Source organism: Myotis daubentonii, chromosome 5, assembly GCF_963259705.1.
Source record: "Myotis daubentonii chromosome 5, mMyoDau2.1, whole genome shotgun sequence".
NCBI lineage: Eukaryota > Metazoa > Chordata > Mammalia > Chiroptera > Vespertilionidae > Myotis > Myotis daubentonii.
The window spans coordinates 7866224-7889771 of record NC_081844.1 but is presented as its reverse complement, the minus strand read 5'-3'; the positions used below and the strand labels follow the sequence as shown (position 1 = coordinate 7889771).

At 45.1% G+C, this 23548-nt stretch overlaps 1 protein-coding gene across 1 annotated transcript in view; it reads left to right on the top strand.

Annotated features, from left to right (window-relative positions):
- ZNF496 (zinc finger protein 496) overlaps positions 1 to 6352 on the top strand; it is a 73495-nt gene extending 67143 nt beyond the window's left edge. The window contains exon 10 of the mRNA XM_059695832.1: positions 2813 to 6352. Within this exon, the coding sequence (XP_059551815.1) occupies positions 2813 to 2847 (35 nt within the window). The 3' untranslated portion in view covers positions 2848 to 6352. The remainder of the gene's footprint in view (positions 1 to 2812) is intronic.
- Positions 6353 to 23548: the final 17196 nt, after the last annotated feature.

The window sequence follows — 23548 nt, the reverse complement described above, 5'->3', positions numbered from 1 at the left end:
ACTTCCAAGTCCAGGAAGCACAGAGAACCCCAAGCAAAAGGAAACCAAGAGGACCATGCCAAGACACATCATAATTAAAATGCCAAGAGCAAAAGACAAAGAAAGAATCTTAAAAGCAGCAAGAGAAAGACAGTCAGTTACCTAGAAGGGAGTACCCATACGACTGTCAGCGGATTTCTCAGCAGAAACTTTGCAGGCCAGAAGGGAGTAGCAAGAAATATTCAAAGTGATGAATACCAAGAACCTACAACCAAGATTACTTTATCCAGCAAAGCTATCATTCAGAATTGAAGGTCAGATAAAGAGCTTCACAGATAAGAAAAAGCTAAAGGAGTTCATCACCGCCAACCCAGTATTATATGAAATGCTGAAAGGTATTCTTTAAGAAGAGGAAGAAGAAAAAGGTAAAGTTAAAAATTATAAACAGCAAATACGTATCTATCAACAAGTGAATTTAAAAATCAAGTGAATAAAAAATCTGATGAACAGAGTAAACTGGTGAATATAATAGAACCAGGGGCATAGAAAGGGAGTGGACTGACAATTGGGGGGAAAGGGGTGTGGGGGTACAGGAAGAGGACAAAAATCGTACACCTGTGGATGAAAACAGTGGGAGGGGTAAGGGCAGGGGGTGGGGTGGGAACTGGATGGAGGAGAGCTATGGGGGGAAAAAGAGGAACAACTGTAATCTGAACAATAAAGATTTAATTAAAAATAAAAATAAAAAAATGGCCACCAAGATGGGAAGATCAAGGGCCCCAACATTCTTAAGGCAGTCTTCCATCCCTGTGGGGATTTTCACCTAGCTGCTGCTGTTAATAGCAGAGACCTCTGGCTTACACACACTCTGTCTTATAACAAATTAGCCCGGTGGCTTGTAGGCAGTCTTGGGGCTCAGAGAGGGTGAATGCAGACCCATGTTGTCAGGAGGAGATACCTGGTGCACCTCTCAACACTTTCCCCACTACTAGTCACCAAGGATGGAGACCTCATCGTGTTCCTGTTGACAAAGTCTGAAATGAAGTGGAACCTTGTTATGTGACGTATAAGGCATACCTTGTCTGGTCTGCCTTCCTGAGAGGCACTGGCTCCTGCCAGAGCAGGGCCTTAGAAGCTAGCTTGCCAAGTGCCAAGCAAAGCCTGTGCTGTCCTCATGCCAATACTCTGACACCAATTGGGTGTCACAACAACTCAGTTTCATCCTTACACTAATGATCTGGGAGAACATTGGATCCCATAGAATGAAGATGAAGTCCTACACAAGATACCCCACTTCAAATGCCAGTAAGGTTTCTTGGGGGCCATACGGACTAATGCTGAGATGGCTACAAACGGGGGTTCTAAAGACCCCTTTGATTATTCACTACAATGACTTCCAGTAACTCACTGGAAGTGTTATCCTTATGGTTAGTTTTTATAACAGATACAACCAAGGAACAGCAAAAAGGGAGGGATGTACTGGGCGATGTCGGGAGGGGTGTTCGAAAGCCAGAGCTTCCATGCCCTCCCTCTGTGGACTAGGGTGCAGCCAGCTCTCAGCCAGTCACCTTGAGCTAAGCTGAGCTGTCCAGGATTCTTAGCACGTTTCATGTTGATGCCCCATGCCATGAAACTCAAGCTGCCTCCCACATGCGCCCCTCCTGGAGATTGAAACCTAGGCATCTTTCTCACCGCCCCTATTGCCCTTCTGTGCTGGCTGCAGACCACCAGGGCTTGTTCACTTAAGGACACCAGCTTGCTGGTATCACAGAAATGCTGCCCAATGAGAACTGCATGTACCCTGGAATGCAAGTTTCCTATGAATACCTGCTCTCATTAGTACTTTTGACAAGCTGCAATTTGGGGCAGCTAAGGAGATTACACAATTAGGAACTAGAAGACCAAAGCAGCCTTTGTTCTTAGGATTTTATTCAAAGATGGTGGACACCTCCTTATGGATATGTGGCTTCATATTTGGGGCACTCTGCATGTGCACAGTGGTGGGCACTGCAGAGGGACCCACCAGTCAGCTTTGTGACTCCAGTGTGCAGATTATCTAAATAATCCAGTCCAACACTGGGAAGGAATGTGTACAGGTGTGTTACTGGCCCAAAGCCCATGTACTGATGCTTTAGAAAGTCAAAACTAAAAATGTCAGAATTTGGCCTGGCCAGTGTTGCTCAGTGGTTGATCATCTACCTATGAACCAAGAGGTCACCAGTTTGATTCCTGGTTAGGGCACATGCCCAAGTTTCGGGCTCAATCCCCAGTAGAGGGTGTGCAGGAAACAGTCTTTTGATGTTTCTTTCTCATCAATATGTTCATATCTCGATTCTTCTCCCTTTCTCTCTCAAAATTAAAAAAAATAATTTTTTAAAATGTCAGTTTAGAGTAAGGTTTATTTTTTACTTTTAAAATATATTTTTTATTTCAGAGCAAAAGGGAGAGGGAAAGAGATAGAAACATCAATAATGAGAGAGAATCATCAATCAGCTGCCTCCTGCATGTTCCCTACTGGGATCGAGCCTCAACCCAGGCATGTGCCATGATTGGGAATTGAACCATGGCCTCCTGGTTTATAGGTCAATGGTCAACCACTGGGCGGGAAAGGTTTAATGATTGAGAAGATGGGAGTCCTAGTAGTTCCTCAAATTCATCTTAAGAAAGTACTAAGTTCAGGCTTCTTTTATGTCAAGGGTAGGGGGAATGGGAGGGGCTGCTTTTGTAAAAACTCAAGCTGTAAGTAGAATTCCTCTAATGATTAGCTTGTCTATATGCAAAACAAAGCAGGTTTGAACAATCTGGAGTTAGACAAAGCATTTCTCTGTCACAGGTGGATGTTCTCATGCATCGGCCTTCAAATCCTAAACATTTGTAACCACAGACAACCCCCCTACTCCACCCTAAAGAACATCTTTGGAGACATCCTTCTTCACCCTCAGGGAATTAGCCTGGTTTTGGTTGGTTGTTGCAGGTGATGGGGCTGGATGCCAAGTGATTTTAGAGACCCTGTCTGTACCCAATTTCCTCTGTCTACAACAGAGAGTATCCATTTCTTCTACTTGTTTTAGGAGACTCATAAAAGTCTAAAGTGAATGGAGCCTGTCCAGTGTGTCTCAGTGGTTGAGCATCGACCAGTGAACCAGGAGGTCACCATTCGATTCCTGGTCAGGGCACATACCTGGGTTGTGGGCTTGATCCCCAGTAGGGGACGTGCAGGAGGCAGCCAATCGATGATTCTCTCATCATTGATGTTTCTATCCCTCTCTCCCTCTCCCTTCCTCTCTGAAATAAATAAAAATACATTAAAATAATAATAGTAAATTAAAAAATAAAGTGAATGGAAGTGCGAGGAATGGTGTGAAACACTAGACTGTAGTCATTAAACACCTGCTTTAGATGAACATCTCATGAGGCCACAGGAAGTGGCAATGCTGCAGTTCCCATCCATGATTAACTTCCTCAGTTTGTAGTAAACTTGTGTTCTAATCCCGAGAAGTGGAGCTGACAGTAGATACCTGGTCTTCAACAGCAGTCACCCATCATGTTTTCTCCAGTCCACAGCTGTGGGAACACCCACAGAGTTGGGTTTTAGAATTGTAGTACCTTCAAGTGTCTTTTGGATGGTTTATGTTTGCAAATTCTTCATTGTCTAAAAAAGAGAAATATATTGAGCACATCAATTTACTTGGCTGTATTCACCAAAACTTTAATACGATTGGAGCACTTTTCCATGAGGCCCACTTTTTGTGGGCATGGAATCTTCCTGATGCCACATTGCAAACAACTCTCAGCAAAGTGGCACACTCACAAGAAAGGCAGGCTCCTACACCCCAAGGAGATAAGAGTCAGGTAACTGTTTCTAGCCTCTCGTTTTGAAGCAAATCAAGTGCAGAGGCTCATAAAACGTGAAGTAATTTAGGCCAAGGTACGTGTATCTGACCCATTTTCCCCCTCCCAGGCAACAGGCCTTCTCATGCATTTCTTTTCTTTTTCTTTTTCTTTTAGTTATATGTTTTTATTGATTTCAGAGAGAGGAAAGGAGAGATAGAGATAGAAACATCAATGATGAGAGAGAACTGTTGATCCACTGCCTCCTGCATGCCCCCCTAATGGGAATCGAGCCCACAGCCCAGGCATGTGCCCTGGCGGGGAATTGATCCCTGATACCCTGTTCATGGGTTTACCCTCAACCCCTGAGCTACACTGGCCAGGCTTCTCATGCATTTCTAATCATCACATAGTTTATCCACAAAATCTGGGAGCCTGTCTCCCAAGCCCTTCCACATAGCTCTCAGCACAGAAGCACATTATAAAAAGTCAAGATTCAAGGAAGGAGGTTTTTACAAAAAGCAATTTGCCTCATGCAATTTTCTGGTGAGCCAGAAAGCATTAGAACGTGAGGCTTGTGAGCACCTGGGTCAAGGTCCAGATATCATGACTCCAGGGTTGATCAGCTGAGTAATGCAGGACCATTCAGACCAGTGGCCACGGCTCCTGTGTGCCCTTCCTGTGATTCCCTCCTCCTTGAGTAGCGACGAAGACCCCAAGAGTTTCATAGGCTTCACTCTTAGGAACAAATCCCATGTTATAGCAAATAACCTTGGGAGAGAGAACATTCATTCAAAATTTCTGAGAACCTATTATAAGCAGGCAGTAGTAATAATCACAACCTGCATATAAAATTAAATTGAGCCCAGCCAGTGTGGCTCAGTGGTTGAGCATTGACCTATGAACCAGGAGGTCACAGTTCAATACACCCACATGCCCAGGTTGCGGCTCAATCCTTAGTAGGAGTAGTGCAGGAGGCAGCCGATCGATGATTATCTTTCATCGATGTTTCTATCTCTCTCTCCCTCTCCCTTCCTCTCTCTAAAGTCAATAAAAAACATTTTAAAAAACAAAATAAGATTGAAACATGGCCCCAGGGAGAGGAAGAGAAGACACTGGGAAACTGGTTGGGGATGAAGGCACGTGCAGTGTGTTGAGTTGTGTACCACCCCCCTCCCAAAGATAAGTCCATGTCCTAACCTCTAGAACCTATGGATGTGACCTTATTTGGAAAAAGAGCCTTTTCAGATGTGATCCAGTTAAAGATCTTGAGAATAGATCACCCTGGATTACCTGGGTGAGCCTTAAGTCCCATGAAAGATGTCCTTCTAAGATGAGTAAACATGACAGAAGAGAGGATATACAAGAGATAGCCATATGAAGATGGAGGCAGACTACAGTGGCATGATCATAAGCTGAGGGTCTGCTGGTGCCAACAAAGCTGGAGAAGGCAACGAGGCATCTGTCCCTACTGCCTTAAATACCTTGATTTCATGTTTCTGGCCTTCAGAACTATGAGAGAATACATTTTTGTTGTTTTGAGCCACCAAGTTTGTAGCAATTTGTCACATCAGCTTCTGGTAGTGCCAGGCATCCCAGAGCTTGTGGCCACATTATTCCAAACTCTGCCTCTGTCTTCATATGACACTTCTCTGTGTCTTAGAAACACACATCATTGGAATTAGAGCCAACCCAAGCAATCCTGATGATCACATCTAAAAATCCTTAACTTAATTACATCTGCAAAGACCCTTCTTCCAATTAAGGTGACAATCAGAGGTTCCAATGAACAGATCTTCATGGGGGCCCCATTCAATTCACTACAATGATTATCAAGGATCTGATCCTTTCAAGGGAGGAATAACATCAAAACCAGCCAGATGATCAATAATCTAGGACTCTGGCAAATCAAAGCTGCCCTTGACATTCATTCTCCCTCAGGAAATAATTCTCTCAGTCAAAAATTCCTGTTAACCTGAAAGAGACACAGTGAGTTACCTGAAGTCCTCCTTGACAGGTAGGGACCATTTGGTTAACATTTTGTCTGAGATCAGAGATAATTAGAGGAAAGAATGCAAGATTTCTGGCAGTGGGCCAGGATTGGAGGAGAGACAGGGAAATACCTCAGTGTATACCTCAGGATTCTCCAGAGAAATGGGACCAAAAGCATGTGTATGTATACAGAAAGAGATTGATTCCAAGGAATTTGCTCACATGATTGTGGGGGCTGGCAAGTCTAAAATCTATAGGCAAGCCTTGGCCAGGTAGCTCACTTGGTTGGAGTGTCCTCCCAGTACACCAAAGTTGTGGATTTGATTTCCAGTCAGGGCACATATAAGAATCAACCAATGAGCCATGGCTGGTGTGCTCAGTGATTAGTGTTGGCCTGTGTATCAAAGGGTAGCAGGTTTGATTCCTGGTCAAGAGCATGTACCTGGTTGCAGGTTCAATCCCCAGCCCCGGTTGGGTTGCATGTGAGAGGCAACGAATCAATGTGTTCTCTCTCTCCCTCTCTCTGTCTCTATCTCTCTCCCTCCCTCTCTCTCTCCGTCTCTCTGTCTCTATCTCTCTCCCTCCCTCTCTCTTTCTCCCCCCTCCCTTCTACTCTCTTTAAAAATCAATGGAAAAAATATCCAACAACAACAAAAAGCTTACATTATTAAGCACTAAATAAATATTATTTATAAAGTCAACCAATGAATGAATGTATAAATGGGTGGAGCAATACATAAACATCTCTCTCCCACTCTCTCTCAAATCAATAAATAAAAATAAAATCTACAGGATGGACCGACTGGCTGGAAACCCAGGGAAGAGTTGCAGTTCCAGTTTTAACACACTCTGCTAGAGAAATTCCTTTGTTTGGGGGAAGGTAGGTCTTTGCTTTATTAAGGCCTTTGTCTTAGTTTGGGCTATTGTGACAAAAATACCATAAAATAGGTAAGTAAACAATGTTTCTTAAAAGAAAAATTTATTTCTTACAGTTTCGGAGACCAGGAATCCAAGATCAAGGCACCAGCAAATCTGGTGTCTAGTGAGAACCCACTTCTAGTTCATAGCCATTTTCTTGCTGTGTTATCATTTGGGTGAAGAAGTTCATTAGATCTCTATTATAAGGTCACTGAATTTCATGAGGACTTCACCCTCATAATCCAATCACCTCCTAAAGTCACAACCACCTAATACCATCACATTGGAGATTGGGTTTCAATGTGTGAATTTTGAGGGGGCATAAACATTCACTTCATATCAGCCTTCAGCTGTTTAGGTGATGCCCACCCACATTATGGCGAGCGATCTGCTTTCTTCAAAGTCTGCTGATTTAAATGGAAATATTATAAATTTAAAAAAAAAGCATTGGACTATGGCCCAGCCACATTGACACATGAAATCAACCTTCACACTCATTTCTTCAGGTCTGTGTAACAAAAGCCAAAGCCTACTTTCTCAGATAGCTGGTGAACGGAAGTCTTGAGTGAGTGCAAAACTTGGGTTCCAAATAAGTCCTATGCCCAGGATAACAGATGATGAGGCTTAGAGTTGGCTTTTCATCATGAAAGTAAATTTGGGTCTGGTCAAGACAGAGCTTGTTTCCAAGTCTCTTGATTTGTCTCCTGCTGAGATTCTCATAGTTCCTTGAATCTCTAGGGCACTGTCATGACAGGGTCAGCCACAGCCAGCTCTCAGCACAGAAGCCAGGAGTCAGGGATGCACACCCACTTTTGGCCAAGGAAGACTGACCCTCCTGTCCTACATCTTCCAGGGTCCTGACACTGCTCACCAGCTTTAGAAAGAAAGAAGTGAGAAGAGCACCTTTATTATCACTGTGGTGTGAAAAGGAGGTTCTCAGCATGAAATTTTTCAATGAATGATCAAACCTCCATAGGATACATAATTGGAAGTCAGGAAGATGGACTTAAGAAGTGAGATTAACCTTCCCTGGGTTCTAAGATGCCACATCCTTGGGATATCTGCCCTGGCTGGTAGAGGGGCCTCCTTGGTTTCTTCAGATGAGCTCTAAATAGGCCCAGGAGGCACTGGCTAGTGGCAACCATCCCATGCTTTGGGCAGGACTCAAGGCAGCATAAAATGGGAAGGTGGACATGGTGACTCTTTAGGCACCCACCTCCAGGTTTCAGAAGGCTGTGCCCTTGACCACCCACCCCGCTCCACACTTGTGTCCGCCCAAAGGACCAAACAAGCACCTGCCCTCTTCTCTCTCAGCTTCCATAACCTACCACATGAGGGTCTGAAAGAATAGGTGCTGCAGGAACCTTCATTCCCTTTGGTCCATTTCCCTCCCCCTCTGCCAGCTTCAGACCTACTGTTCTCACCACCCACCAATCCCTCTTCTAATCCTTCCTGCTCACCCCTCACACCCTGCACAGGAGCTTTTCCAAGCCCACCTACTAAAGAAGCAGAAAGGAAAACCAAGATGGTGGCATAGGTAAACACCTGAAATTGCTTCCTCGCACAACCACTTCAAAAATACAACTAAAAGACAAAATGGACATCATCCAGAACCACAGGAAGGATGGCTGAGTGGAAATTATACAACTAGAAAGGAAAGAGAAAAGCACACTGAGACTCAGAGGAGGTGTGGAAGTAAAGTGCAGAGGTACGGAGGCGCACATGGAAAGGGCTGGCAACTGAGGACACGGTTGTCTTTCTCAATCGGGAGGGAGTCTCAAGCTCCCAACTGCTCTGAACTCCAGTTCCAGGTGAGACTCTGGGGACCCAGACTCATACGGGGAGAAACTGGACTGTCTGGCATCAGTCGGAACTCGAGCGTGGCTTTCTCTCAGAGCTGTTTGCAGCGATTACTGTAGGACACTGAGACCCGGGGCCTCTTAGGGAAGCACTGAGCACCAGCCATAGCTGTTTGCTCTGCACTGTTGATTTCCTGAGACCCCGCCCCACCCAAGCTGTGTGCTGAGGCTTTTGCATATGAATGGCATAGCCCTTTGCAATCTGAAAATTACCTAACAAACTGCAGCTGGGTCAGAGAGACCCAGAACCTCAAAAAGAAGGCCCAAGGCCCCATAGCTGCTTGCATTGCTTCACAACTGGGCCTCATCTGTGCACATCCAAACCCCAAACAAAGAAGAGGAATCTGCAGATCTCTCTGTAGCTCCTGCTGGGTAGCATCAGGAAGAGGCTAAATTAGCACCTCCTTAGAGATCCAAGAGCCAGTGTACCCAGTAGTCAGAGTGGGACCATCCAGATTACAACTCCTCAGATTTATAAGGGACACACTCAGGGGGCAGACTCAGTGAGCACCAAAGCCCCACTGAAGCAAGTCTTGTCCCCTAAGGGTGTCTCCAGCACAGAAGTTCTCCCACCATAGACACAGCTGATTCTCACAGCCAATTGGCCTGGAGGTCAATTCCTCCCAGTGATACCAACAACAATCAAGGCTTAATGACAACAAGACTGTGCACCCAGCCCACAAAGGGGTGCACTAAGAGTGTCCACCTCAGGTAATTGGGGAGGCTGAGCCACTGGGCCCTATAGGACACCTAGCACACAAAGCCACTCTATCCACACAGGGAAGCAGCCAAAATGCAGAGACAAAGAAACAGGTCACAAATGAGAAATGGAGGAAAGCAAACTACTGGATATAGAGTTCAAAACCACACTTTTAAGGTTTTTCAAGAATTTTCTAGAAACCGCCGATAAATTTAGTGAGACCCTCAAGGTTATGAAAAAGGACCAACTAGAAATTAAGCCTACACTGACTGAAATAAAGAATATTATACAGAGTTCCAACAGCAGACTAGAGGATCGCAAGAATCAAGTCAAAGATTTGAAATCCAAAGAAGTAGAAAACACCCAACCGGAAAAGCAAAAAGAAAAAAGAATCCAAAATTATGAATATAGTGTAAGGAGCCTCTGGGACAACTTCAAGCATACCAACATCTGAATTATAGGGGTGCCAGAAGAAAAGAGAGAGCAAGAAACTGAAAACCTAATTGAAGAAATAATGACAGAAAACTTCCCCTATCTGGTGAAAGAAATAGACTTCCAAGTCCAGGAAGTGCAGAAAACCCCAAACAAAAGGAATCTAAAGAGGACCACGCCAAGACACATCATGATTAAAATGCCAAGAGCAAAAGACAAAGAGAGAATCTTAAAAGCAGCAAGAGAAAAACAGTCAGTTACCTACAAGCGAGTATCCATATGACTGTCAGCTGATTTCTCAACAGAAACTATGCAGGCCAGAAGGGAGTAGCAAGAAATATTCAAAGTGATGAATGCCAAGAACCTACAACCAAGATTACTTTACCCAGCCAAACTATCATTCAGAATTGAAGGTCAGATAGAGAGCTTCACAGATAAGAAAAAGCTAAAGGAGTTCATCACCACCAAACCAGTATTATATGAAATGCTAAAAGATATCCTTTAAGAAGAGGAAGAAGAAGAAAAAGGTAAAGATACAAATTATGAACAACAAATACACATCTATCAACAAGTGAATCTAAAAATCAAGTGAATAAAAAACCTGATGAACAGAATAAACTGGTGATTATAATAGAATCAGGGGCATAGAAAGAGAGTGGACTTACAATTCTCGGCTGAAAAGGGGTGTGGTGGATGTGGGAAGAGGCTGGACAAAAAATCGTACACCTATGGATGAGGACAGTGAGGGGTGGAGGGTAAGGGCAGAGGATGGGGTGGGAACTGGGTGGAGGGGAGCTATGGGGGGAAAAAGAGGAATATCTGTAATAATCTGAACAATAAACAATAAAACATTAGAAAATGTCACGTTAAAAATCATATACTGTCAGAGCTGATGAACAGATTTGTAAAATATGTTCATTTTACAAATAAAGAGAACGAGGCCCAGCGACAGGGCAGAAATAATGAGCAAAGGTCAATTTGTGATGCCAGAGACAGGTGTTAATGTAAGCTGGATGCCTCTTCTTCCAATGCTTTTACCATTATTTAACTTGTAGGCTTCTCAGAAGCTATATATTGGACTTGGCTAAATGTATCTGTCTTCAAAGGTATCCAAGTTAAGAGCCAGGCCACAAAGGAATTTTTTTTTATTGCTTAAAGTATTACAAAGGGTATTACATATGTGTCCATTTTATCCCCCCGCCCTAGACAGTCCCCTAGCCTCCCCTATCCCCCAGTGTCTTATGTCCATTGGTTATGCTTATATGCATGCATACAAGTCCTTTAGTTGATCTCTTACCCCCCTACCTCCTGCCCCCCAACCCTCCCCGGCCTTTCCACTGCAGTTTGACAATCTGTTTGAGGCAGCTCTGCCTCTGTATCTATTATTGTTCAAAAGTTTATAATGGTCTCTATTGTCCATGAATGAGTGAGATCATGTGGTATTTTTCCTTTATTGACTGGCTTATTTCACTTAGCATAATGCTCTCCAGTTCCATCCATGACGTTGCAAATGGTAATAGTTCCTTCCTTTTTATAGCAGCATAGTATTCCATCGTGTAGATGTACCACAGTTTTCTAATCCATTCATCTACTGATGGGCACTTAGGCTGTTTCCAGATCTTAGCTATGGTGAATTGTGCTGCTATGAACATAGGGGTGCATATATCCTTTCTGGTTGGTGTTTCTGGTTTCTTGGGATATATTCCTAGAAGTGGGATCACAGGGTCAAATGGGAGTTCCATTTTCAGTTTTTTTAGGAAACTCCATACTGTCTTCCATAGTGGCTGCACCAGTCTGCATTCCCACCAGCAGTGCACAAGTGTTCCTTTTTCTCCACATCCTCTCCAGCACTTGTCGTTTGTTGATTTGTTCAATAAATGGTGTTGGGAAAATTGGACAGATATATGCAAGAAAATGAAACTAGACCACCAACTTACACCATACACAAAAATAAACTCAAAATGGATAAAGGACTTAAATGTATGACAGGAAACCATAAAAATTCTAGAAGAATCCAAAGGCAACAAAATCTCAGACATATGCCGAAGCAATTTCTTCACTGATACAGCTCCTAGGGCACTTGAAACTAAAGAAAAAATGAACAAATGGGACTACATCAAAATAAAAAGCTTCTGCACAGCAAAAGAAACCATCAACAAAACAACGAGAAAACCCACTGTGTGGGAAAACATATTTGCCAATGTCATATCTGATAAGGGCCTAATCTCCAAAATTTATAGGGAACTCATACAACTTAACAAAAGGAAGATAAACAATCCAATCAAAAAATAGGCAAAGGACCTAAATAGACACCTTTCAAAAGAGGACATTCAGAAAGCCAAGAGACATATGAAAACATGCTCAAAGTCACTAATCATCCGAGAGATGCAAATCAAAACAGCAATGAGGTACCATCTCACACCTGTCAGACTGGCTATCATCAACAAATCAACAAACGACAAGTGCTGGAGAGGAATTTGATATTCTTTACTAAAACAAATAAAACTTGTGCAACTGGTAAAACCACAGTGACATCTAGTGGTGTCGTTGATAATGCAACTTTTGATGCAACACTCAATTTGAGCAAGTTTGTCATTAAAAAGCAAACATTATTTTGTACAATATCCTCAGTTTGGGTTTGTCTGTTTTCTCATGAAAAGATTTTTTTTAGCAAGAATACCAACTCAGTGAAGTTTTTACCCTTCCTTAATGCATCATATCAATGATTGTTTGTTCTATTATTGGTAATGTTAACTTTGACTACTTAGCTAACATGGTACCAGGTTTACCCACTATAAAGTTACTGTCCCTTTCTTTATAATTAACTAGTGACCCAGTGCACATATTTGTGCACATTGAAAGGAAATTAATTAGAAGGTGGCCGGCAGGGCAGGACTGGGTGAGATGGGCCATACACGCCCTGGAGCCAACCTCCCGTGGTCTCTCCCCAGCCGGCTGCACCTGGGGTGGTGCTGTGGCTCGAAGGGGGTTTGCGGAGTGAGCTGCATCCCTCCGGCAGGTGGGGTCTCCCGGCCTGGCCTGCGAGGATAGGACTGAAATCAGCTCTCCAACATCCCCCCAGGAGTCCTGGAGTGGGAAAGGGCACTCTGCAAAGTTGCTGTCGTACAGGGTGTAGAATGCAAATGCAAGTGTGCAGTAAACCGGATTCAGGGTGACAGTGCCCCAGCAACAACATAACCCATGGCCAAAGGTGCAATTGTGCAGCCCCACAAGGAATCGGGCTCCCTCCTCTCTGGTTTCCAGGGTGCGTCACACGAGAACCGCTGCTGCCAAACCACTGCAGCTTGGCAGCTCCTGCATTGAGCGTCTGCCCCTGGTGTTCAGTGCAGGTCATAGCAACCAGTTGGATGGGTGGAGGGACTCTTATCATATTAGCCTTTTATATATAGAGATAGACTAAAGGCCCAGTGCACAAAAATTTGTGCACTCGGGGGCGGGGGGAGTGCCTCAGCCCGGCCTGCGCCCATTTGCAGTCCAGGACCCCTTGGGGGATGTCCACCTGTTGACTTAGGCCCACTCCCTGGGGGATCAGGCCTAAGCTTGCAGTCAGACATCCTTCTGGCAGCCAGGGAGTCCTCAGGGGATGTCTGACTAAAGGCTTAGGCCCCCAAGGGATCGGGCCTAAACCGTTAGTTGGACATTCTTAGTGCTGCCACAGGTGGGAGAGGCTCCTGCCACTACCTCTACACTGGGCAGCTATGAGCCAGCTTCTGGCTGAGTGACACTCCCCATATGGAAGTGCACTGACCACCAGGGGGAAGCTCCTGCATTGAGTGTCTGCCCCCTGGTGGCCAGTGCACATCATAGCAACCGGTCATTCTGCTGTTCAGTCAACTTGCATACTAGCCTTTTATTATTATTATATAGGATGTCCCTATTTCCTCCCCTTAGCCCCCTCTACCCAGCTCTTGCCCCCCACTTCTCTCTGGCCATCACCATTCTGTTGTCTCTGTCCATGGGTTCTGCATATATTTTCTTTGGCTAATCCCTTCTTTAAATTCACTTCTTTAAATTTGTATTTTCAGATAAGTGCTTATAACTGCACTATTATATATTTTCTATTATATCATTTAGAATTAAGATATCTTTTAATTGAACCCTTGTAAATTTTAGCACAATTTAATAAATTATGCTAGAAGCAATTAGGAGATTTTTTCATGTAATGCAGATACATTTTAATTAATATTTTATTTTTAATTTTTTAATATTTTAATTTGAAATAATCTCATACAGGTAAAAAAAACCCCTATAAAATACTACAGCATATCATATGTACCCTTCACCCAATTTCTTAGGTGTTAATAATTTAAACATAACCATTTACAACTAACAAAATTTGGAATATATTTTTCTTATAATCTCTTTAATGTTACTTAATCCATTTACTTTGTTTTTGTTAAGCTTCACCCAAGGATATTTTTCCATTGAATGTTAGAGAGAGTGAAGGGAAAGGGAGAGACACATTGATTGGTTGCCTCCTGCACATGCTCTAATAGGGACTGGGGATCAAACCAGCAACTGAGGTACATGCCCTTGGCTGGAATCGAACCTGGGACCTTTCAGTCCATGGGCTAATGCTCTATCCACTGAGCAAAACAGGCTGCAGCTTGATTCATTTACTTTTAATCTATATGTGTCTTTATATTTAAAGTGGGTTTTGTTTTTGATTCACCCTCATAATCTGTATTTTAATTGATGCATTTATGCCACTGACTTTCAGAGTGCTTATTGATAGAGTTACTGCCATTTCAGGTGGCTTCTGGGGCTTCTGGGGCTGTCCAGCAGTCTGGGATTGGATCCATCACGGGTGGCAGATGGCTTCTGGGGCTTCTGGGTCCCGCCTGTGGCCTGGGAACGGATCCATCACGGGCAGCAGGCAGGAGGCTTCTGGGGTCACACAGGGGGGCCTGGATGGCAGCTGGCACTCACGCTGTCCCACCCTGCCTGCAGTATGCACATTAGCCGCCATCTTTGTTGGCAGTTAATTTGCATATCACTCTGATTAGCCAATGGGAGGTGTAGCGAAGGTATGGACAATTACCATGTTTGTCTATTATTAGATAGGATAACTGATTAGTGAGGCAATATTTTGAAACCATATATTTTTGCTTTGAACTTTCATTTGCTAGTTTTTCTATCCATTAATAATTCATGCCTGAATCAATTATTACTTTAACTAGAGGCCTGTTGCACGAAAAGATTCATGCAATAGATTTTCCCTTCCCCCTGGCTGCCGGCACCAGTTTTCCTCTGGCACCCGGGACCCAGGACTTTGCTCTGGCCGGAGCCACCTTCAAGCCTTTGCTGCTCCGGCTGGAGCCGCCTTCAGTCTTTGCTCCGCCTCTTCATGCCTACGTATGCAAATTAACAGCCATCTTTGTTGGCGGTTAATTTGCATATCACACTGATTAGCCGATGGGAGGCATAGCAAAGGTACAGTCAATTACCATGTTTGTCTATTATTAGATAGGATGGTTGCAAAATGGTAATTCTCTAATTCTGTCATTTTTTCTGCATTTTTATTAGTTATCATATTACTGAAAGAAGAGCTTTCCTTATTTTTTTAATTAAATCTTTCTTGTTCAGATTATTACAGATATTCCTCTTTTTTCCCACCATAACTCCCCTCCACCCAGTTCCCACCCCACCCTCTGCCCTTACCCGCACCCCACTGTCCTCATCCATAGGTGTACGATTTTTGTCCAGTCTCTTCCTGCATCACCCACACCGCTTTCCCCCCTGAGAATAGTCAGTCCACTCCCTTTCTATGCCCCTTATTCTATTATATTCACCAGTTCATTCTGTTCATCAGATTATTTATTCACTTGATTTTCAGATTCACTTGTTGATAGATGTGTATTTGTTGTTCATAATTTGTATCTTTACCTTTTTCTACTTCCTCTTCTTAAAGGATGCTTTTTAGCATTTCATATAATATTGGTTTGGTGGTGATGAATTCCTTTAGCTTTTATCTGTGAAGCTCTCTATCTGACCTTCAATTCTGAATGTTAGCTTTGCTGGGTAAAGTAATCTTGGTTGTAGGTTCTTGCTATTCATCACTTTGAATATTTCTTGCCACTCCCTTCTGGCCTGCACAGTTTCTGTTGAGAAATCAGCTGACAGTCATATGGGTACTCCCTTGTAGGTAACTGACTGTTTTTCTCTTGCTGCTTTTAAGATTCTCTCTTTGTCTTTTGCTCTGGGCATTTTAATTATGATGTGTCTTGGTGTGATCCTCTTTGGATTCCTTTGTTTGGGGTTCTCTGCACTTCCTGGACTTGGAAGTCTATTTCTTTCACCAGGTAGGGGAAGTTTTCTGTCATTATTTCTTCAAATAGCTTTTCAATATCTTGCTCTCTCTCTTCTTCTGGCACCCCTATAATTCGGATGTTGGTGCACTTGAAGTTGTCCCAGAGGCTCCTTACACTATCTTCATAATTTTGGATTCTTTTTTCTTTTTTCTTTTCCGGTTGGGTGTTTTTTGCTTCTTTGTATTTCAAATCTTTGACTTGATTCTTGCAATCCTCTAGTCTGCTGTTGGAATTCTGTATAATATTTTTTATTTCAGTCAGTGTATGCTTAATTTCTCGTTGGTCCTTTTTCATATCTTCAAGGGTCTCACTAGATTTCTTGAGGGTCTCACTAAATTTATCGGCGGTCTTACTAGACTTCTTGAGGGTCTTACTAAATTTATCGGCGGTTTCTAGAAAATTCTTGAAAAACCTTAAAAGTGTGGTTTTGAACTCTATATCCAGTAGTTTGCTTTCCTCCATTTCTGTCATTTGTGACCTGTTTCTTTGTCTCTGCATTTTTTCTGCTTCCCTGTGTGGATAGAGTGGCTTTCTGTGCTAGATGTCCTATAGGGCCCAGTGGCTCAGCCTCCCCAATTACCTGAGGTGGACACTCTTAGTGCACCCCTTTGTGGGCTGGGTGCACAGTCTTGTTGTCATTAAGCCTTGATTGTTGTTGGTATCACTGGGAGGAATTGACCTCCAGGCCAATTGGCTGTGAGAATCAGCTGTGTCTATGGTGGGAGAACTTCTGTGCTGGAGACACCCTTAGGGGACAAGACTTGCTTCAGTGGGGCTTTGGTGCTCACTGAGTCTTCCCCCTGAGGGTGTCCCTTATGGATCTGAGGAGTTGTAATCTGGATGGTCCCACTCTGACTACTGGGTACACTGGCTCTTGGATCTCTAAGGAGGTGCTAATTTAGCCTCTTCCTGATGCTACCCAGCAGGAGCTACAGAGAGATCTGCAGATTCCTCTTCTTTGTTTGGGGTTTGGATGTGCACAGATGAGGCCCAGCTGTGAAGCAATGCAAGCAGCTATTGGGCCTTTGGCCTTCTTTTGAATGTTCTGGGTTTCTCTGACCCAGCTGCAGTTTGTTAGGTAGTTTTAGATTGCAAAGGGCCAGGCCATTTATATGCGAAAGCCTTTGCGCACAGCTCGCGTGGGGTAGGGTCTCAGGGAATCAACAGGGCAGAGCAAACAGCTATGGATTATCCTGAGCCCTCCCCTAAGTCGCCCAGGGTCTCAGTGTCCTGCAGTAATCGCTGCAAGCACCTCTGAGAGAAAGCCACCCTTGAGTTCCGACCGATGCCAGACAGTCCAGTTTCTCCCCGTATGAGTCTGGGTCCCCAGAGACTCACCTGGAACTGTAGTTCAGAGCAGCCAGGAGCTTGAGACTCCCTCCCGATTGAAAAAGACAATTGTGTCCTCAGTTGCCAGCCCTTTCCACGTGCGCCTCTGTACCTCTTCACTTTACTTCCACACCTCCTCTGAGTCTCAGTGTGCTTTTCTCTTTCCTTTCTAGTTGTATAATTTCCACTCAGCCATCCTTCCTGTGGTTCTGGATGATGTCCATTTTGTCTTTTAGTTGTAGTTTTGAAGTGGTTGTGTGAAGCAGCAATTTCAGGTGTTTACCTATGCCACCATCTTGGTTTCTCCCTAATTTGCCATTCTTTTTTTATCATACTCATTTGGAAAATGGACTTTTGGCTTTACCGGGCACCTCCTCACCTGAATTAGTCCATTACTTCAAGGTTCTACTGTAGGGTATTTTTATCCTCTCCTGTAGCTGGATGGAGGAGTGGAAGTCCAGATTCTTTAGGAATGGAACTGTGAGACACTCTAGTGTGAAAGCCGTGGGAGGTCCTGGGGGAGTCCTCAGATTTGCATCTGGGTTCTCCACCTTTCTTGGTCATCTTTGGGGTCTTGGGTGTACCAGACCTCTCTGTCCTGGCTAGTTGGTGGCCTGGTGCATCTGTCCCCTGTCCCCATGCACCAACTCCTTTGGAATCTCTGGAATGAAGCTCTGCAAAGAGAGTGCTCAGCAGTCAAGCAAGGAGGCTTCACGGCATCACAACAGTGGGAAACGCCCATCATAAATTCTGTCCCTTAAGTCAGGCACAGAGGGGCATCTACACTGATCTCCAGCTAGGGAGGAAACAAAAGGATGCTTCCAGGGCTCAGGTGTAATAGTGGGTAGAGAAACTTGATCTCCAGCATTCTGCTTCCTATCCTGCCAGCCATGACCTGGGGTAGAAACATAACAGAACTGCCAGGCATTCAATACCTAATAACCTGCTTCTGTCCGGGATGGGCACCCCTCACCCCAATTTTTCCCTTATCACCCTCCAACACACATATATACACAAATGTGCAAAATGAGGGGAAAGGGGTGAGTGGCTGCCCAGGTGGAATCACAGTTGTTGCCTGGCCTGGATTCCCCTACTTTGGACTGTGTTACCTTAGGTTGCCTTGAGCCAAATGGCCAGAGGCATTGGAGGTAAGGGATCAGGCAATGTCTACAGCAACAGAAACATCTCTCACTCTGGGCTTTCCTCAGCCAGAGACTTGGAAAGTCAAGAGAAAACATCCTGCTCTGGTTGACTTCTGGTCAAGTGAGTTGGACAGGAGGTGGTCTCTAGATGGTGGTGTCTAGTTAACAGTATCACTAAGGATGTGAGGTCACTTCTTTGAGGTTCCATTCCCTAGGTTCCTTTCTCCAATCAGACTCAGCCAAAGCATCTCTGGGATGTTAAAAGCTCACCCTCCTTGATGATGTCATCTTCAAAATTGAACATGAATATCCAACACAGCCCGCCCCATCCATTCTTGTGAATGTACCAGGTTCCCAGCTTTGAGTAAAGAGCCAAGTTTATACCTCCTTTTTTCTTACAAATTCTGTGTCCTGGAAAATCCTTTATGCCTCTCAGGGCCTCCCCAGTCTCCCAACCTGCACAATGAGGTTGACGCTAGACACCATTTTCTAGGGATATCATCAGGTTTAGATAATACCTATAACTCCATGGGCTGGTGTCACAGAAAACTGATGCATAAACATAGAGGTGGAAGAATTACAAGATTGAGTGGGACATAGCATGAAACACCACTCAAAACAGGCCTGGGTTCCAGCCATGTGAACTTGGGAAGTCACTGCCCATCTTGATCTCAGCTACATCTTTAAGGGAGTAAAAGGAGTGGAAATTCAGACATTGTTATCCATGTCATAAAACCTTCCAATGGCCTCCTGTTAAACTTAGAATCAGACCCTGTGCCTCATGTCGGTCCATGTGGTGGGAGCCTTCTGGGATAATGAAAGGAACTTCAATTCTTCCTCTGCTGGCCCTAGGTGTCCAGTTCCTTCACTAGGCCTAGACAAAGACCCTGACCCCACTTCCAAACGAGGACCCGAGGCTACAACAAGGATGGTTGTGTCCTGGACTCCGACTAGACTCGTGGTCCATGCTCAGCCACATTCTATATTATACCAGGTCCTCAATCCCCCAAGTCTGCGAACTGCTCTCAGCTTAGAGGTCCACCAGGGAGCTCAGGCACAGTGGACCATCAGTGAAGGACCGAGTCCATCAAACACTTCTCCAATCATGCGGAAACCTAGGGTCACCACTCTGAGCTCCTGAGGCCTCCTCCCCTGTAGCTCCACCACACTTAGTGGGGCTGCTCATCCTTGTTCCAGGTTCCACAGAGGTAGACACAGGACCCTAATCCCGTCCTCTCCAGGTTGCTCTGCAGATGGCCCCAACCAGAAGGCCCCTGAGAGACTTGGGGACTCCCCTGCCCTGTCAGACTGGCATCTCTTCCTCTCCCAAATCTGGGGCTGTGAGTGTGCTGCTGGGAGACTAGGCAGCCCTGCCCCATGACAAAGCTGCTTCCAACCACTGTTTTTTTAATTGATTTTTTTTTTTTAGAGCGGAAGGGAGAGAGAGAAAGAAACACCAATGGGAGAGCAGAACATAGGTCAGCTGCCTCCTGCATACACACTATCAGGGATTGAGCCCACAATCCCTAGGCATGTGCCCTGACAGGGAATCAAGCCAGCAACCCTTTGGTGCATGGGATGATGCCCAACCAACTGAGCCACATTGGCCAGGGCCCCACTACTTTCTTGATCCTCTTCTCAACTCCAGCTGACTGTTCCTTTGCAGCCCCCAAACCCATGCATTGTTCCAAACAGAAAGTATTTCTCTGTGTGTGGAGGGAGGGGGTTGGGCGGGGGGGGGGAGTGTGCAGAAAGTATAAATAGGGGTTAGGTTAGGGGTTTGAGCTTAGACTTGGGTTTATAGATTAGGGTTAAAATTAAGAGCCAGGGTCAAGGTTAAAGGATTATGGTTAGGGGGTTAGGTTTAGGGTTAAGGGTAAATGGTCAGGGGGTTAGGGATAGAGGGTTAGGTTTAAATTAGGTTTATGGATTATTGTTAGGATAGATTTAGGCTTAGAGTTAGGTTTAGGGTTATGGTTATGGTTAGATTTTAAGTTAGGATTAGTTTTAAGGTGAGAATTTGGGGGTTAGAGTGATGGTGAGGATAAGAGGTTAAGATTAGTGGTAGAGTGAGGGTGAGTGCAAGGGGTTAATGTTAGGGCTAAAGTTAGGTCTAGGGATAGGGTTAAGGGTTAGGGAGAGGGGTTAGGGGTAATGGCGAGGGTAGGGTTGAGGTTTTGTAGGGATAGAACTAGTGTCACACTTCTGGTATCTCAGAATCTCTGCAGAGTCCTCAGACCCGATAAGAGTTAACTTCCGTGGTGGCTTTTCATGTGGATAAACCATTGAAAGAGCAATCTGTTTCCTCTGGGCAGCATCACTCACATAGTGACCAACCAAGGGGAAAGTCTCTGTCAATGGGATATGGGTAACCGAGTGGGTGTTAGGTTATATTAGGAGGAGGCATCATTTAGGGTTGAGTAACAGTGCGTGTGAGGAGGGTGTGGAAACAAGGTGCCCATGGACTTTGAAACCTGTGAGAAATGGGTGCTGGGTTATCTGTGGATGATCTGACTGGATCAGTATGTCCTGCTGCTGAACCATTGTCTGGCCAGAATAAACCACCCCCGATATCAGCAAATAAAGGAAGTCCCAGGATGGGCAGGGAACTCTCCAGGCTATTCCTTCAAAGGCTTTCTGCTGAGATTCCAGGGTCACATTCCATCAAATCACTAAGGAGAGGTGCTTTCTCCTGATATCTGTGGCTGCATCTTTGATTCTAGGGACAGGAGTCCTGCACCAGGTCTGTCTCCTGGTCTCACTATTAACACCCAAGGGAATTGTGCATGACTAGGGTTTCAGTGGTGGACTTCAGCCTGGGAATACTTACTTGGATGTGGCACTGGGGTTTCTCTTCAAGGCAAGAGCGTGTTTTATGTCTTTAAATGTTAAATAGAAAGATGATCACGTTGGTGAACATTCCTCTACCTGAAGCTCCAGAGCTAGTGCCAGCTGCATTGCCAGCTCCAACAACAGCTCAAGTGTTAGAGCCATCATCAGCCCCAGAGCTAGAACTATAGCACCAGCTCGACCAGAGCCAAATCTGGCTCTAGTATCACTTCCAGATTTAGAGACAGTACCCATTCCAGAGTTACAGCAAGTTCTAGCATAGGTGGAACCAGCTCCAGCACCAACTCTGCCAACAATTCTAGAACTAGCCACTTCTAGCACCAGTGCTAGCATCAGCATCAGCTCTAGTACAGCTTCAGAGGTAGAGTCAGCTCTAGCGTCAGCACGAATTCTAAAGCCAAAGCCAGCTTCAGCACCAGCTTCAACGCTAAAGCCAGCTCCAGTGCTATATTTAAAGCAGCTCTAGCACCGTCTCTGGAGCTAGAGCCAGCCTCACCATTTTTGCCAGAGCTGAAGTGAACACCAGAGTTAGGGCCAACTTCAGCACCAGCTCTTGCATCAGCTCCCGAGTAAGAGTCAGCTCTGGCACCAACTCTAGAGACAGAGACTGCTATATCACCAACTCCTATGTCAGCTCCAGCTATAGATCTAGAATCATCTCTAAAACTAATTCCAAAGCCAGAGTCAGCACCAATTCTGAGCTAGAATCAAATCCAACACCAATTCTGACACTAGTTCCAAGCTGGAGTCCACACCAGTGCCAGCTTCTCCATCAGGAGGCTCTGGCATGAGCTACAAAGCTAGAGCTAGTGCCAAATCCTGAACTAGAACTAGTCTCAGTACCAGTTCTAGCACCTGCACCAGAATTAGGTCCAGCACCAGGTCTACAAACAACCTGAGATAGAGACAGCCCTATCACTACCTCCCAAGCCAGCTGTAGCACCAGCCAGCTCTAGCAGCAACTCCAGAGCTCCATCACCAGATCCACAGCTAGGGCCTGCTTTAGCATGCACTCCTGGGCTCTAGTCAGCTCCAGCACCAGATCCAGAGGTAGGATGAGACCCAGCTCTGGCTGTAGTTATTATCATTTTCAGAAGAACAACTTTTGCTTTATTTTTTTCTGTTCTCTATTATTCCCCTTCTGTTCTAATATTTTTTAGCTTTACTTTTTTAGTTCACAATGGGCATCTTCTGACTCTTGGCAATTGCCAGCCTCAGGACCACTTCTATAGGGTGTGACTCATCAGGTAGCTAGACAGAAGTGGCCCTAGCCAGCCAGGCACCTCCCTCCCAACCTGCCCAGCCCAGGCCACTTCCAGACTTGTCTCACCATTAGAACTCTGTTCTGGCTGTGTATGATGCCAGACTGTTGACAGGCTGACCTGGATTCCTAGGGCTCAATTGCTGCTTTGGGTGCCTATTGCTCTCTGGGAACCAGAGGACTAGCTGTCCCTTTGCAGGTACAGGTGGGTTCCTGTCACCTAGGCCCATAGGCAGCCAGAGCACCCACTAGGTCTGAAGACTGCAGTTCTCATGTCTACATTACCTGCCTGTGAACTTCCCAGGGTCCTGGCCCAGCCTCTCACCTCTCTAGCCTTTGTCAGCACATGGAATTGCAAAGATCCCATCATCAAGTCTTGCCTACCCCTCCTCTGGGAGAGACCCACCCATCACATAAGTGGCTCTTCACCAGGTGAACAGGAGACAGCTAAGTCCCACTGATGTTCTCTGGCTCCCCTGCAAGTGCCAGACACAAAGGATTTTGAGACCACAGGAGGTGGGGTCAGTGGGAAGGGAAGATTTCAGAGGAGGTATGATTGGATTTTTGTATAAAAGGTAAAAAAAAAAAATCTTATTACAATATTGGTTGTGAAAAGTGAAAGCTACACTTGAGTATTATATTGAAGTACTAGAGGTCCAGTGCACAAAATTAGTGCAGTTGGGGAGGGGTGTCCCTTGCCCAGCCTGCACCCTCCAATCTGGGACCCCTCGGGGATGTCTGACAGCCAATTTAGATCCCTGTGGGATCGGGCCTAAACTGGCAGTCAGACATCCCTCACAATCCGGGACTGCTGGCTCCTAACTGCTTGCCTGCCTGTCTGGTTGCCCCTAAATCGCTTCTGCCTGTCAGCCTGATCCCCCCTAACCGCTCCCCTGATGGCCTGATTAACACCTAACTGCTCC